Source organism: Phalaenopsis equestris, unplaced genomic scaffold (assembly GCF_001263595.1).
Source record: "Phalaenopsis equestris unplaced genomic scaffold, ASM126359v1 Scaffold000540, whole genome shotgun sequence".
In the NCBI taxonomy this organism is placed as follows: Eukaryota; Viridiplantae; Streptophyta; class Magnoliopsida; order Asparagales; family Orchidaceae; genus Phalaenopsis; species Phalaenopsis equestris.
Window position 1 is genome coordinate 1,403,268 of NW_018164980.1, and position 13,304 is coordinate 1,416,571.

The 13,304-nt window shown below is 35.6% G+C and overlaps 2 protein-coding genes across 3 annotated transcripts in view; one reads left to right on the plus strand and one right to left on the minus strand.

Annotated features, from left to right (window-relative positions):
- Positions 1-8,221, plus strand: part of LOC110028915 (LMBR1 domain-containing protein 2 homolog A-like) — a 29,560-nt gene extending 21,339 nt beyond the window's left edge. The window contains exons 10-14 of one of the 2 annotated variants that reach the window (XM_020730970.1): positions 3,744-3,874; positions 3,960-4,047; positions 4,819-5,032; positions 5,729-5,835; positions 6,957-8,221. In XM_020730970.1, coding sequence (XP_020586629.1) covers positions 3,744-3,874; positions 3,960-4,047; positions 4,819-5,032; positions 5,729-5,835; positions 6,957-7,409 — 993 coding nt within the window. In that variant the 3' untranslated portion in view covers positions 7,410-8,221. The remainder of the gene's footprint in view (positions 1-3,743; positions 3,875-3,959; positions 4,048-4,818; positions 5,033-5,728; positions 5,836-6,956) is intronic. The other variant, XM_020730971.1, reaches the window with a different exon arrangement.
- LOC110028917 lies at positions 6,147-8,839 on the minus strand. Its single transcript, XM_020730972.1, has 2 exons — positions 8,224-8,839; positions 6,147-6,183 (listed from the first exon to the last, which is right to left on the minus strand). The coding sequence occupies exons 1-2, from the start codon at positions 8,721-8,723 to the stop codon at positions 6,162-6,164; spliced, it is 522 nt and encodes a 173-aa protein (XP_020586631.1). The 5' UTR covers positions 8,724-8,839; the 3' UTR covers positions 6,147-6,161.
- Between the last annotated feature and the right edge of the window lie 4,465 nt (positions 8,840-13,304).

Sequence of the window (13,304 nt, forward strand, 5' to 3'; positions counted from 1 at the left end):
CTCATCCTCAAGTCTTGTGTTTATCCCTCGGGATAGATACAGGATTTGAGGTAGAGTGCTCTTTCATTTAAACTGTGAAAAATATGAGGTCAGTTTGATTTCATATTTTTCTAAAATTATTTATATATATACGTAAATTAAAAAGTCCTTCCGAAGCGGGCGACAGGATTTCGATTCCGAGCGACCGACAGCTTCTTACGGGCGACCCCCAAACATAACTTTCTCCTTTTAAGTGCCGACACTGGAATGAGAGGTGAAGGAGGCATGTAGTCAAGCCCAATGGTTAGAAAGTCTTGATGAAAGTACAGTTTCTGCCGCCATTGATCTCTTTAATATTTAGAACCTGCTTCCCTTTGATTCACCTGGTTTTCCAAATAAAATGTATACCCAGGAGACTTTGCCAGGGCTGTCTTTCCTGTGGTTTGGGTACCACTGTTGATTTAAAGTAAGGTAAGTGTGAACCATTCTAATATATAGGGGTGTCAATTGGGCTGCTAATCCATTCAAGTTTTTTATTTAAGCATTACGAAATTTATCATGGTCTTACTTTCTTAGGCCACCTAAATTGGTGATTGATTTAGTATATATTAGAGCCCATTTAAGTCTTCTATAGATTTATACATTTATCCAATAAAACCTTGTATAGAAGTTCGTTTGATATTGGAGTCATGCAAATGGTCGAGTTGGGATTTCAAGTTAAGGATATTGTGCTAAAAGATCATTTGGAATTGAATTTGAGTTTATGATGCATAACCAAATTTGATTCATGCTATCATATGTATAACAGATACATTTATTTCAAAAAATATTGTTGTTTCCCAGATAAATACTTGAATATATTTATGAGAGGTCATGACTTCTAAATTATTTTCTTAATGTTTTTGTTTATTTATTTTGCATCTTTCAACATATGATGGTGAATAGTGTTAGTGACACAAAATGATAAGTAACCTATCCCTGAACCTACTTGGGTCAGCCCAGTTATGCTTTTATCCGTTAGGGCTAGTCCTTTAGGTTTTTAGAAGGGTCAGACGTATGGGCTAAATTGCTAAACTGATCCATTGAAACTCATATTTTCACAACTCTTAAACAAATAAATATGAGGAAAACCAAGTAAGCTTTATATGGCACATCAACCAAGTAAGTTTATAATTGTGCAACTGCATTTCAATAATTATAATAAGAAACAAACTTTCATTGATGATGTGGTCTTTGGGTTAGAGCATGATTAAGGATATTTTAGATAGAAGTTGTGGAGGTTTGTTCCTATTTGGTTTCAAGTGGCTTCGATGGCCTCTAGGCTTTCTGAGAGATCAAAATCTTGAGTCTATGATCCTTCTTTTGCTCTTCCTGACATAGAAGCGAGGAAGTTGTACCAGGTAACCATCGGGAGTTGCCACCCTTTCCTAGTGATTCAGTCAATCATAACCTCATCGCATCCTCCATTCGACTCTCTCCATTACAACTGGCCCCAGTTCTTCCGAGGCAACAGAAAATCGTTGGATTAGGAATAGTCATTGTATGAGATCTATCTGGAGAGGATTTGGTGGGACCAGCTTCCCTCTCCGAGCATTTAATTGTTGATTGAAGCCTTACAAACCCTAATTTGATTTGGTAGGTCCACAGGCTATCTGTGATGCCGACACCACTATATGGGGTTGGCGTGTTGTCCGCTCTCTGTCCTTGTAGCCTATAGGGTAGGCCTTGTGGTGTCACCCACTTCTACTCTCCGTTGAATGGTAAATTTTTGCTTTTCATGTTTATGGTTGTGCTTGTTCTCTTTTACTTGTCTCTATTAGAAGAAACTCTTCATTTCTTGTTTCATCAGATCAGACCTTCTGCGATAACCTCTCTTAGGGTTTTGGATGACCTTCCAGTGAGGTTGCCACCTCTTTTCCTGAGGTTTCTCTTTTTTTTTTCCCCCCTAAATGGTTGCGCCTCTCCTACCTCAACCTTTGTACTCATGTATGAATGTTGTTTGTGGTTCGAATGCTGCGAAGATTTTCCCCTCTTCAACCTTCACCTTTTCAAGGTAGTTCTGCTTCTCTCTTTTTTGATGAGATTTATGCGCTTGCTATGACTTTTGCCCTCTTAATGGTAAATTCTCTCTGGGTCATCCAAACATTGAATTAATTTGCAAGCTCATTTTAAATTTAACTTTGATAAGCGACTACTCCATTGGGCTTATTGATAATCGGGATGTCTTCGTAAGGCTTTTTTTTAAGAAGCATATTACATTAAACTGTTCTCACGATGATCATACTATATCTGTGACCTTATGCGCATGTTAAAAGGGTCTCCCCATTTGGATTGATCTTTGGAGCTTCATGTCACTCCCATTTAGATCTTATTTTTTTTTACTATCTAGTATATTTCAATTATTATATATTATAATCTATAGCTTCTATTTTTGGAAAGCACTTGTAGGTAGATGCAACGATAAGCTCATTTTACTAGGTTCTATGACTTTAAGTCTTGGAATTGGATGTTACAACCCATTTTTTTATAATGAGGTGTAAATTAGGTCTCCCTCATCCAGATATTAGCAGATGGTGGAATTTAAGTAAAAAATCTCTTATATTGCACCGCATCTTATTTGTAGGCATAAATTCTTCAAAGGTTTAAAGGCTTATCCAGAGCTAAGGAATCTTACTTTTAAGCACAGAACCTTCTACCTGATACTCATATTGATCCTCATTTTTTTTGGTGGAAGATCTCCACTCTTCAATTCAGGCCTTTTTGACACCAAGGTTAGATTCTCTGCTGAGGTAGTAGCTGATATTTTTTACTCTGCTAACCCTTTGGTGTTGGCCACTTCATCAATTGGTGATACTATCATTGAGAATATTCTTCGAGTACTTGAAATCCTTCAACCTCATTCCGTTTGTGAATAAAATTATGATCAGTCACCTTTGATTGTTTTTTATTTCTGATTGGAACATTCAGAGTTCAACTCTTTGGTGTATAAAGATTTTATTTTCTTTATAGCAGAAGGGGCATGAAACAAACATAAATCTATCGCCGCTCACTTTTTTTAACTAGGCTTCATGGATGATCCAAATTAATATTTATATATTTTTTGTGTTGTATTTTTTTCTTTCTGTCTTGGCATTTTTGTATTCTTATCACACTTTTTTTATTATTTAGTTAATATATTTTGCTTAAAAAGAAAAATCTGTACGTAATTTGTTATCCTTAGCCAATATCCTTATCTGAGTCATTGAAATTATGTGGTTGAAACCTGCCAAATATCTTTATCACACTTTTTTAATAATTTAGTTAATTAATTTTGCATTAAAAAAAAAAAAACCATGAACGTGACTTTGTTATTACCCTTATCTGATGTCATTGAAATCATTTGGTTGCTGTAAAACCTGCCATATAGTATCAATATTCTAGCTTGGCGTAGCGGTTAGTTGTAATGGAACTACCCTGGTTTGGAAGTGTTGTGATTTCTCAACTCCACTTCACCCATTGATAAATAACTCTTTTATCTAAATAAATTCGATTTAAGGCCAAAACAAAGGCTTGTAATGATTGATTGTTTTTGCTGGTTATTTTTTGTTTTGTTAAAATGCTAGCATAAGCAATGCTTAGCTGACATTATTCCTATAATATACTACTTGAACTTCATGTTAATATAATTCTCTTTATATGAAAAGTCTCTTCTTTCTGGTTATTTTTATCCATACTGTTTTCTTACCCGGACAGTGGCCCATATAACCTGCTATGTGCTTTTGTAGATTGCTGCATTTGTTCCTCTTATGTATATGTGTATTTGCACATATTATTCGTTGTTCAAGATTGGAATGCTCATGTTCTACTCATTAACTCCGAGACAAACAAGCTCAGTTAGTTTGCTCATGATATGCTCGTATGACTTTCCTCTTCAACTTTTAACTAATTAATGGAATACTAGTTGATTGTGTTCTTTGATATGACTAATTTGTTTGTGGCAGAATGGTTGCAAGATACGCACCTCCGATTTCTTACAATTTCCTGAATCTTATTCGTCTTGATAGAGATAACAAAACTGTTTTTGAGAAGGTGATTATTCTCAATTTTTCTTACACATCAAATTAAATTTTGCCTATTTATGTTTTTGAGTGTTGTTGCCTAGATCTTTCTTATGATGTAAATGGAATAAATGCTTGTAAATAACATTTCAATCCTCACCCTAACCCATCAATTTGAAATTCTTTATATTTCATTGGAACTGATTGAAGCTGCACAAGCAAGATGGCCTCTTACTAGATTAATTTTAAATGCTAATTGTTATGATACATAATTTTATCTTATTTATTCTTGTTTTTGTAAAGAACTAGGAGGCACTCCAAATGTTATTTGTGGAGCATTTTAAACATTATAATTTATTTGGAATTATATAAATTAGCATAAATTAAGGATTTACGAGAATCAATCAGAATTTTAATTGCATTTTTTAAATTTGAATGATATTTGTTTTTCTTAATATGGAGAGATCTTGAAGGGGGATGCCATTACAGGCTTACAGCCTATAAATGAATTTTCAATAAGGGAGTGTATTTTCTTATGAGTTCATTTCGTTCTTTATAATATTTAATGTGTTGTATATACTCCCATTGATTTTACAAAAAGTAACTTTGATCTCGTGCATAAACTTGTGTCTATAAGGAATTTGTGTTGTACATTTTTCGACTGATTTGCGAATCACCCATAGTTAAGGTTTATGAACATCAATGTATATTTCTCTCTTTTATTATTCTTCTACATCCTCACTATCTTCCTGAGCATTTCGTTCTAGTGATATGCTGATTTACTTCTGATTTTCTTTTTCAGAGGATGGGAAACATTGACGATGCTGTTCCTTTCTTTGGTCAAGGCTTTAATAGAATATACCCTCTCATTATGGTTATTTACACGGTGCTGGTTGCAGTTAACTTTTTTGGTCGAGTGATTGATTATTTTGGAAGCTGGAAAAGGTTCAGATTCCGAAATGAAGAGGAGGATATGAATGGCTTTGATCAATCAGGGATAATTATCCTGCAAAAAGGCAAGCTTGAGAATTTTACTTTGTCCTGTTGTTTCACATTAACCCCCCTCCCTAGCATTAGAAAATTCTATGTCCAGATGCTGCATGTCTGGACGGCCAACCGCCGGATGCCATGTCGCCATACATAACAGCGCTCTGGACGGCCAACCGCCGGATGCCATGTCGCCATACATAACAGGGCTGGTTGGCGTGATGCCCGGTGGTTGGTTGTCTAAACGTGCAGGCGTAATATTTTTTTCCCTCGCACACCCTATGAACTATTGAGAGAAATCTTTATTAGGGGGTGTTTGGCTGCAACCCTATTTACCTTAAATAGCATTTAGTAAATCCAATAAATCCGGATTTCTATTGATAGAGATGCCCATGAAGATAACACACGATGGAAGAAATTCTTAAATCTGTCTCGCTATTAGATTTATGAAATTTGGATTTCCATCACAAAAGAGACGGAACACTGAAAGAAAAGATGAAATGTGAAAAAAATTGATTTAATGGATTTAACGGAACATTGGATTAAAATTTTTTTTTTAATATTTGGCTGGATTTAAGCCAAACACCCCCTTAATGTGCCGTTAAATAATTACATTTATCGCACTGCCTATATATATTTCTGTTATTACTGTTGTTGCTTAATTGCACGAGCCGCATACACATCAAAGCTCTAACTTATGTATGCGGCCACTTCTCTCCATACAGAGCGTTCTTGGCTTGAAAAAGGTTATAACGTTGGCGAGCAAGTCATCCCATTAGCAAGAAATTTTGGCAACTTCAGTGTGGATCTTGAATCTGGCAACGTGTCGCTGGTATGACCTGCTTTCATTTTTGTGCTTGACACTCAGGACGTGCTGCATATTTTGGGACAATTTTTTGTTTTTCATTTTTATTTTAAGAATATGTTTGTATGGTGCATTCTTCAAGTATTATTATCACACACACACACACACAAACACACACACACAGATATATATATATATATATATAGCCTCGGTGTACAAGATGTAATTACAAAATTATCCTTGTATCGTATTGCGGGGGCAACGACAACCCACATAACGTAACTCCCCCGATTGGACAGATGCTTCCACTCCACTTTGCTATGCTTGCTCTGTTCCGCTCCAACATTTGTTTTTTATTTGCTATATGAGCCATATCTAACAAGATGTTTTGAGTAAATAACTACCAGTAATAAACATGTTTTATTTCAAAAAAAAACATAAACAAAAAATTAAAAATTAAAATGAATAAATAAATAAGTGATCCCAATCACGCTTTAGTTTATGAGGGCAGTGATTAATGTTCTTGTCTTCTGTCATGTAAATTATTCATACCCCTGACGGCATGCTGCTACTTTTTACTTCTGAATTGATTGAAATGTGATAGGATTAATAATAAAAGTAGTTTCCGAATATTTATGTTGGTAATTTAATTTCAAGAGTATCACATTTCACTTAGTTAATGTCTTAACTATACAAAATTGATACAGAATGATCCCAACTTGTGATGCAAAAATTGATCATAATTTAGTCCCTTGACTATACAAAATTGACTCCAATTTAATTCCTAGGGGACCATTTGGAAAATTTTGTGTACTCAATAGACTAAATAATCTATTGGGGAAATTTAATAACTATTGGACTAAATTAGCTACATACAAGTAGTTGGCAGGCATTGCAGACTTCACCCAAATGCTTGCACTTCATTTAATGGGTTGCTTTAAAACTGTACTAAGAGAACTAGATATCTCACTGGCTTGTATAGAAGAAGTTTTTGTAGGGTCTGAATTGTTAACTTCAAGATAATTACCTTCCCTGACCGGCAATTATTTTAGTCACCACAAAGCATCATGTTTGGCTCTAATTTTTTACCTGAGAGATCTGCGTAATAGTAGTTATAAGAAGCTGATCTGCTTTTTTTTTCTTTGCAGGACAAGGATGCCACTGAAGTAGACCCTTTCAAGGAAGAAGGCAGAAAAACCCTAAAATCTCAGAGAAAAGATAACCAAATACATGGCACAATCAGAGAGGCCTTAGCAGATAAGTCTGCAACAAGGCAGTCAGAGACATCAAAAAAGGCCTTGTCATTGAGCTCAGTATCTTCGCTCGATCCACTTTACTCCCATAACCAACCAGATATAAATCCAATCGCATCAGGCTCAGGTCTATCCACAAAGTGGGCTTCCATTAAATCTGGATTTCAAAAATTCAAGACCAATATTGGTGCAAAAAAGTTCCTTCCCCTGCGAGAAATTCAGGAAACCTCACCAGGCGCTCATAGTATCTCCTCCTCCGAGTCCCTCGACAAAATATTTCAGAGGCTCAAACAGCGCCCAAGCGAATATCAGAATAACGAATATGACTCCGATGATGGTGATGCTTAGGACATCTATGATCTGGTGTGCCACCTCAACAGGAAATGGCACGGGATGCTTTGTAAGTTCCTCTAAACATATTAATTTTTTAGAAATAGGCAAAGCAAATGAAATCAAGTATAGTGAAATGGTTACATTCAACATATACAACACAAAAGTTTACAGCAATTCATAGGTAGCATTAAGTATCAAAGTTCAGTACAATTTGTAGCAAAACATACCTCAACTCCATTTTGACCGTCAGCTGTTTGAACAAAAAACAATGGTGGTTCAAATGATTGTAAATGCAACTCCTTGTTTCTAAATTTTTTATATTTTCGCTCCCTGCTGTGCTCTCTCTCTCTCTCTCTCTCTCTACATCTAAATTCTTCTCTCTCCATTGCTGCTAATGCTTACGTTGTCTGGGAAAGAAAATGATAGACGTTGTTCAGAACATAATTGCTGGACCCCATTAGATTTCTGAATTTCAAAGTCAGTCCCGTGGCCAACCTTCTTCCTCATTTGACAATTCCTGCAGCGATCGATCTGTCCGCCTTTGAATTCAACATACATTAATTTAATATCGTAATCAATTGCGTTTGCCTATCAATTCCACCAACATAGGGGGGACAGATATTGGCTGCTTGACAAGAACAAGTACTACAATGTTCCCCCACCATTATTAAATCTTCATTCCAGAATTTCTTCAGCACTCAAAGAACAAGGTAATGAAAATCACACATAATCACATTCTAACAAAGATTAAATTCATATAAACGAAATTGCAACAAAAAAAAGGGTTCAAAAGAAAAATATGTACAGATATCATCGTTTTATTCCTCACATCTTATTTAAATTCTTCTGAACGAAGATAGGCCATCTGGAAGAAGGCTTCTCCTTGGCCGTCTTTGAATGATAAAGCCCTTCCAATTTCCTCTCCTTCCTTCTTCCCTCTCCTGCGGACACGAACTTCGCCCAAAACATGCTCCCAGATCTCACACTTCTCCTCTTAATCTTCTTCTCCTGCTCCTCCTCCTCCTTCCTCTCCTTTCCTTCTCCGATGGGAAACGCCAGCGAACTGCTCCTCCTCAGAGGCTCCTCCTTTCCTCCCTTAAACAAATACAGCAGAGTCTTCTTACTGTGATGTCTGTTTCTCGGAGACGCGTCGAAAGAAGATGATTTATAAGAAGAGCAAGCTGCTGATGAAGCCGTGGAGGAAGATAGAATGGTGGTCGATGAAGCCATGGAGGAAGCCATGGTGAGTTGTTCCAGTTTTTCTTTCAGGCAATAGGGACATACCCCTCTCGTCTCCTTATGGCCCCAGTGCTTACACTTTCCTTCCATCTCTGTGTTTTCTCTTGGTCTGCTTTCATGGCGATATCGTTTTATATATAGAGGAAGAGATGGAGAAGTCTGGGGGAGATGTCCGCATAGGAACAGTTGATCTGCTTGGTCTACTGACCCACGTGAGAAGCGGTTCACTTCTTCGAGATTCCTATAATTATTTTTTTTTTTTGGTGGGGCGTCTACATTCACACCACAAGTCTTATATATTTACATATTTAATTATTAAAATTTTTTATATTTATATGTATAATATTTAATTTTTTTATATTTATATGTATAATATCAACTTAAGTGGGTATATATTTTCTTTTTTTTTAATTTACTGTTTCAATTATTTTGAACCGCACACTGCAGACACGTGTAATTAATAATCGGTTTAAAATAAGAAATGATGTCTCTAATTGAAATTATCCATGATGGCTCGCTAGTTAAGTAAAAATAACTCGTTATTGTTATTAAATAGATGGCACGTGATCTATACGTGTCACTATTTTCTAAAATTTTTTTAACCCTATTTTTGGATGGGTAGCAATTTTATTATTATTTTTATTTGTAAAAATTATTTTTTTAACATATTTTAATTATATGAGTTCATCGAGCCTATGCTGACTGCATTAACGTAAATAGATATAATATTTTTTTATTTAATAAAATATAATTTTTTGCCTCGCTTAAATTCATTATATTATTTATAAAAGAAACCACATTCACTATATTTGAAGATTTAATTTTTTTATCATTAGTTTGTGGGTTTGAATTGTGTATATTGTTCATTGTGCTCAAGTTTTCCTAAAAAAAAATTAGCTTGAGCTTAACTAATTAACCAAAATTGAGTTCAATATAAGGCTGAATTTTATGTTTGAATTAGCTCAGGAGCAAGCTAATTTTTTATAAAAAAATCAATTTGTTTTGGTATCATAAAAAAATAATAAAAACTTGAGAAAGATGGGAACAATAATGATAACAACTCGTTTTAATATTGACAAGAAATAACGATTTACAATGGCATATGAGTTTAGGTGAATGATGTAGGTCGGCCGGTCATCAATCGTATCAGACGGTTGGCTGAAATATGTCTATGTCGGGAGGGCGTAATCGGTTTGTCTAAATATGATCGTTCGTTTTGTCGAGAGGGCGTAATCGGTTTGTCTAAATATGATCGTTCGTTTTGTCGAGAGGTCTTTTCAATAGATTCTGCGAGACCTATTGCTTCGGTTAGTCGGTCGATTGATGGATTATTATTTTTTTTTTTGTCGAGTGAGTTGTGGCTCACTTGTCGTCCAACTCAAGTCTAATAGAATTGTGTCTCATCTATCTTGTCAGTTTGTCGCATCAACCATATCTCCTCTCTCACAAGGTTTGGAGCTGATTTTGTCACTTGCCTATACGAGGTGTCCGACAAGATTTACTACGGGGATGATTTATGTCTCACACTCAGCGAATCTTGTCGCTACTGAGTAGGAAACCATTTTTAGAGCTTTGACATATCCCAAGTTTAAAAATGTAACTTCTCATGCTTGGCGTTGAATTGTCATTTGATTGCCTGCTTCAAAAGTTAGTTTTGTATTATTGGTTGTCGTTCTCTTTGAAATTTGTGCCTATAATTTTGGTGTATATTTATATACACACGCGCGCGCGTGCACATACACGCACATTAAAATTAATATAGAGAAAATATTGCATTTACATCTTAGAAATATAGTGTATTTAAATTAATAAAATTGATTTTAAATAAAATTGAATAGAAACATCTTTGCTATTTAGGAATACTCATGAAAATATAATTTTAGATATTCATTTCATATTGCATCTTACACTTATACTTTGTGTGTGTGTGTCAACTAATGTGTTAACTTAGTTAGAGTCTGCTAGCAAGTCATATATTTAATTACTTAAAAGTCAGCCTAACTTAATTATATTCTCTTTTTTTTAAAAAAAAAAAGAGACAAAATCAACGATACTCTGATTTATGCCTTAATATATTAAGATGATTATTTCCTTAATATCATAAAATCAATTACTGTATTTTATTATTTATTATTAAAAAAAAAAAAGACCACATGGGAGTTTATTGGTTGATAAGAAAATGAGGCGGTCAAACGACGCGCACGTTGGGTGCAAACGCGGGAAAACATCCAAAATTTTTTAATGTTTGGGGGCCCAATCCACGTGCGGCGGCCCGGTCCACCTGCTGCTCCACGTGCGCTGCTGCGCGCGGATCTCGCTTTCCGCGGTGAAGTACGATCGTGCGCACGCACGTGCGAGTTCTCCACGTCAATGCACGCGTTGCGCACCCAGTATCGGTTCCCGAGTTACCTAGCGGTTTGGCGTGCTTCGGCTCACCGTTAGCTTTGCGATTCGTTTTGTCGGCAGGAGTTGTCGGCCCGCCGGTCGGCTGTTGCTTATGTTCCTGCGCTCGTCGTGAAATTATTGCATTGCTGTTTAAGAATAGCCTCACGATATTATTGTTGCATAATCTTACCTTTAAGATTTAAGGCTATAGTTTTTTTGTTTTTATCGTGCGAGGGAGCATCTGATCCCAAAAAGTCACTACGGATGGAGAAATTTTAACTAGAATTTTTGTATATTAGTATTAGTAATGATCAAATTTTGATTTCTCAAGTTTGATAACTTATTATAATATATTTGTAAATATAAAAAATACCGGCGCTAATTAAAGAGAACGAATGATCAAGATTAAAGGATATTCTTTCGAGGTAAGCAATCCACTGATGATTCAAGGCTGAGCATGAAGCCGCGTCTCTAAACCCACGATAGGTTCAAACTCCAGAGATGGTTCCCCGCTCGGTAGTGGCAAGATCCGTCGAAAGCGAGACATGAATCTTCCCGAAAGCGAGTCTCGTTAAATACCCAACGTGAATTGCGATAAGATTGGCTTATGACCTTGCAAGATTGTGGGATCGGTCGAGGTGATGAACCAACCGGGTGTGAATCATAACGACAGTGAGTCTCGTCGAATACCTTGCTGGGCTGAGACAATATTCACTTAAGACTTTGCAAGTTTGGGAGATCCGACAGAGTTGACTAACCAACCAGGAAGGCGAGACACGAGCTCAGTAAGACTCGAGCCGAACAAAAAATGAGTCATGACGAACTACGAAAAAAAACTATCAAATCAAATTCGACGGACCGTCCCCGTGTCCAGACCAAACGACCACCTCGGCTGTGCTAAAAACACCGAGCAAGATCGTCATACGTCAAAACACCTCGACTGTACAACGCATCTCCCAGAGGGCACAGATGTCACTCAACCGATCGCTTCAGTTGGTTGACTTCAAGCCAGCCGAACAACCAATTACCGCAATGTCAAAATTCAAATTGTAATATAAATATGATATAAAATCTATACAATCAATTAGAACCCTAATGACATTAAGAACAATTTTCTTAACCGTTCACTCCTTTTTGTAATCATACAAAACATGCATCCATAAATACGAGGTAAAAATACGAATAAAGAGACATTTCCATAAATTATTCATATAAATTTACAACATATGCTTTAAATAAATTAAATAAAATGAATGATTTTGTTAATAAATTAAACGATATACAACTTTCAATTCATGAAAAGAATAATTTAAACTCAAGAAAATTAAAAACTATTTTGGAAGAAATTAGCAGAAAAAATTATATATCCTTTTTTTCTTCTTATAAAAATAAATAATTTATTTTAGTCACTAAATTTGTACTTAAATGAGATATGAACTGGTTTATTTAGTAGAGCATTACAAACCTCTTCTGCCTGCATGGCTACAACAGCTTAATTCACAGATAACAATAAAGCTTTCAGAAATTTACATACATAGCACGCAATTCCAAATTATTTACGTATCTAACACCAAAATCTTCATATTTACATGTTCAAAATAATTTTTTTTCTTAAATGCATCAAAACTAGCATATGATGGTTTTTATTCTGAAATTTTTATTGTTGTTTCATCGTTGAGTTTGGAAGAAGATCTTTTACCAATTTATACACTTATCCGGTACAAGAAACTCAAAAAATAACATAAAGAAAAAGCACAAAGGGTATTAATTAGCTAAACTTTAACTAATTACAAGTTTAACACAATCTAAGAGCCTTCGTTCCAACTCCCACATCATTCTCCCGGGGTGAAGAGGACTTATCTCGGGGGTTCAAGTCGGAATTTAACTTATAGTGAGGCGATAAATATGCAACATTAAAGGTGGTTGATACGCTATGATCTTATGGAAGTGCAATTTAGTTAAGCATTATTGTTAATATGTTTAGAGACTCAGAAAGGTCCATCTGCCTTTGGTTTAAGCTTGTTACGGGGACCAAGTGGAGAGCGATCTCGAAGAAGATGAGACCAAGCTAAATGACCTTCTTTGAAAGATTTAGTAAAATTGTCTTGGACTAACTCATGCAATTTATAAATTTCCTTCCATATAGGTTCAATGAATATAAAAATAGGTCCCACAATGATTATTTTGGTCCTAGTAAGAGAGAATTCATTTTAGCACAACATCACCAGGCTATCGAGCAGAGCGTAAATTATCATAACCTGAGAGGTAGCTCACCCCTCAACAAAA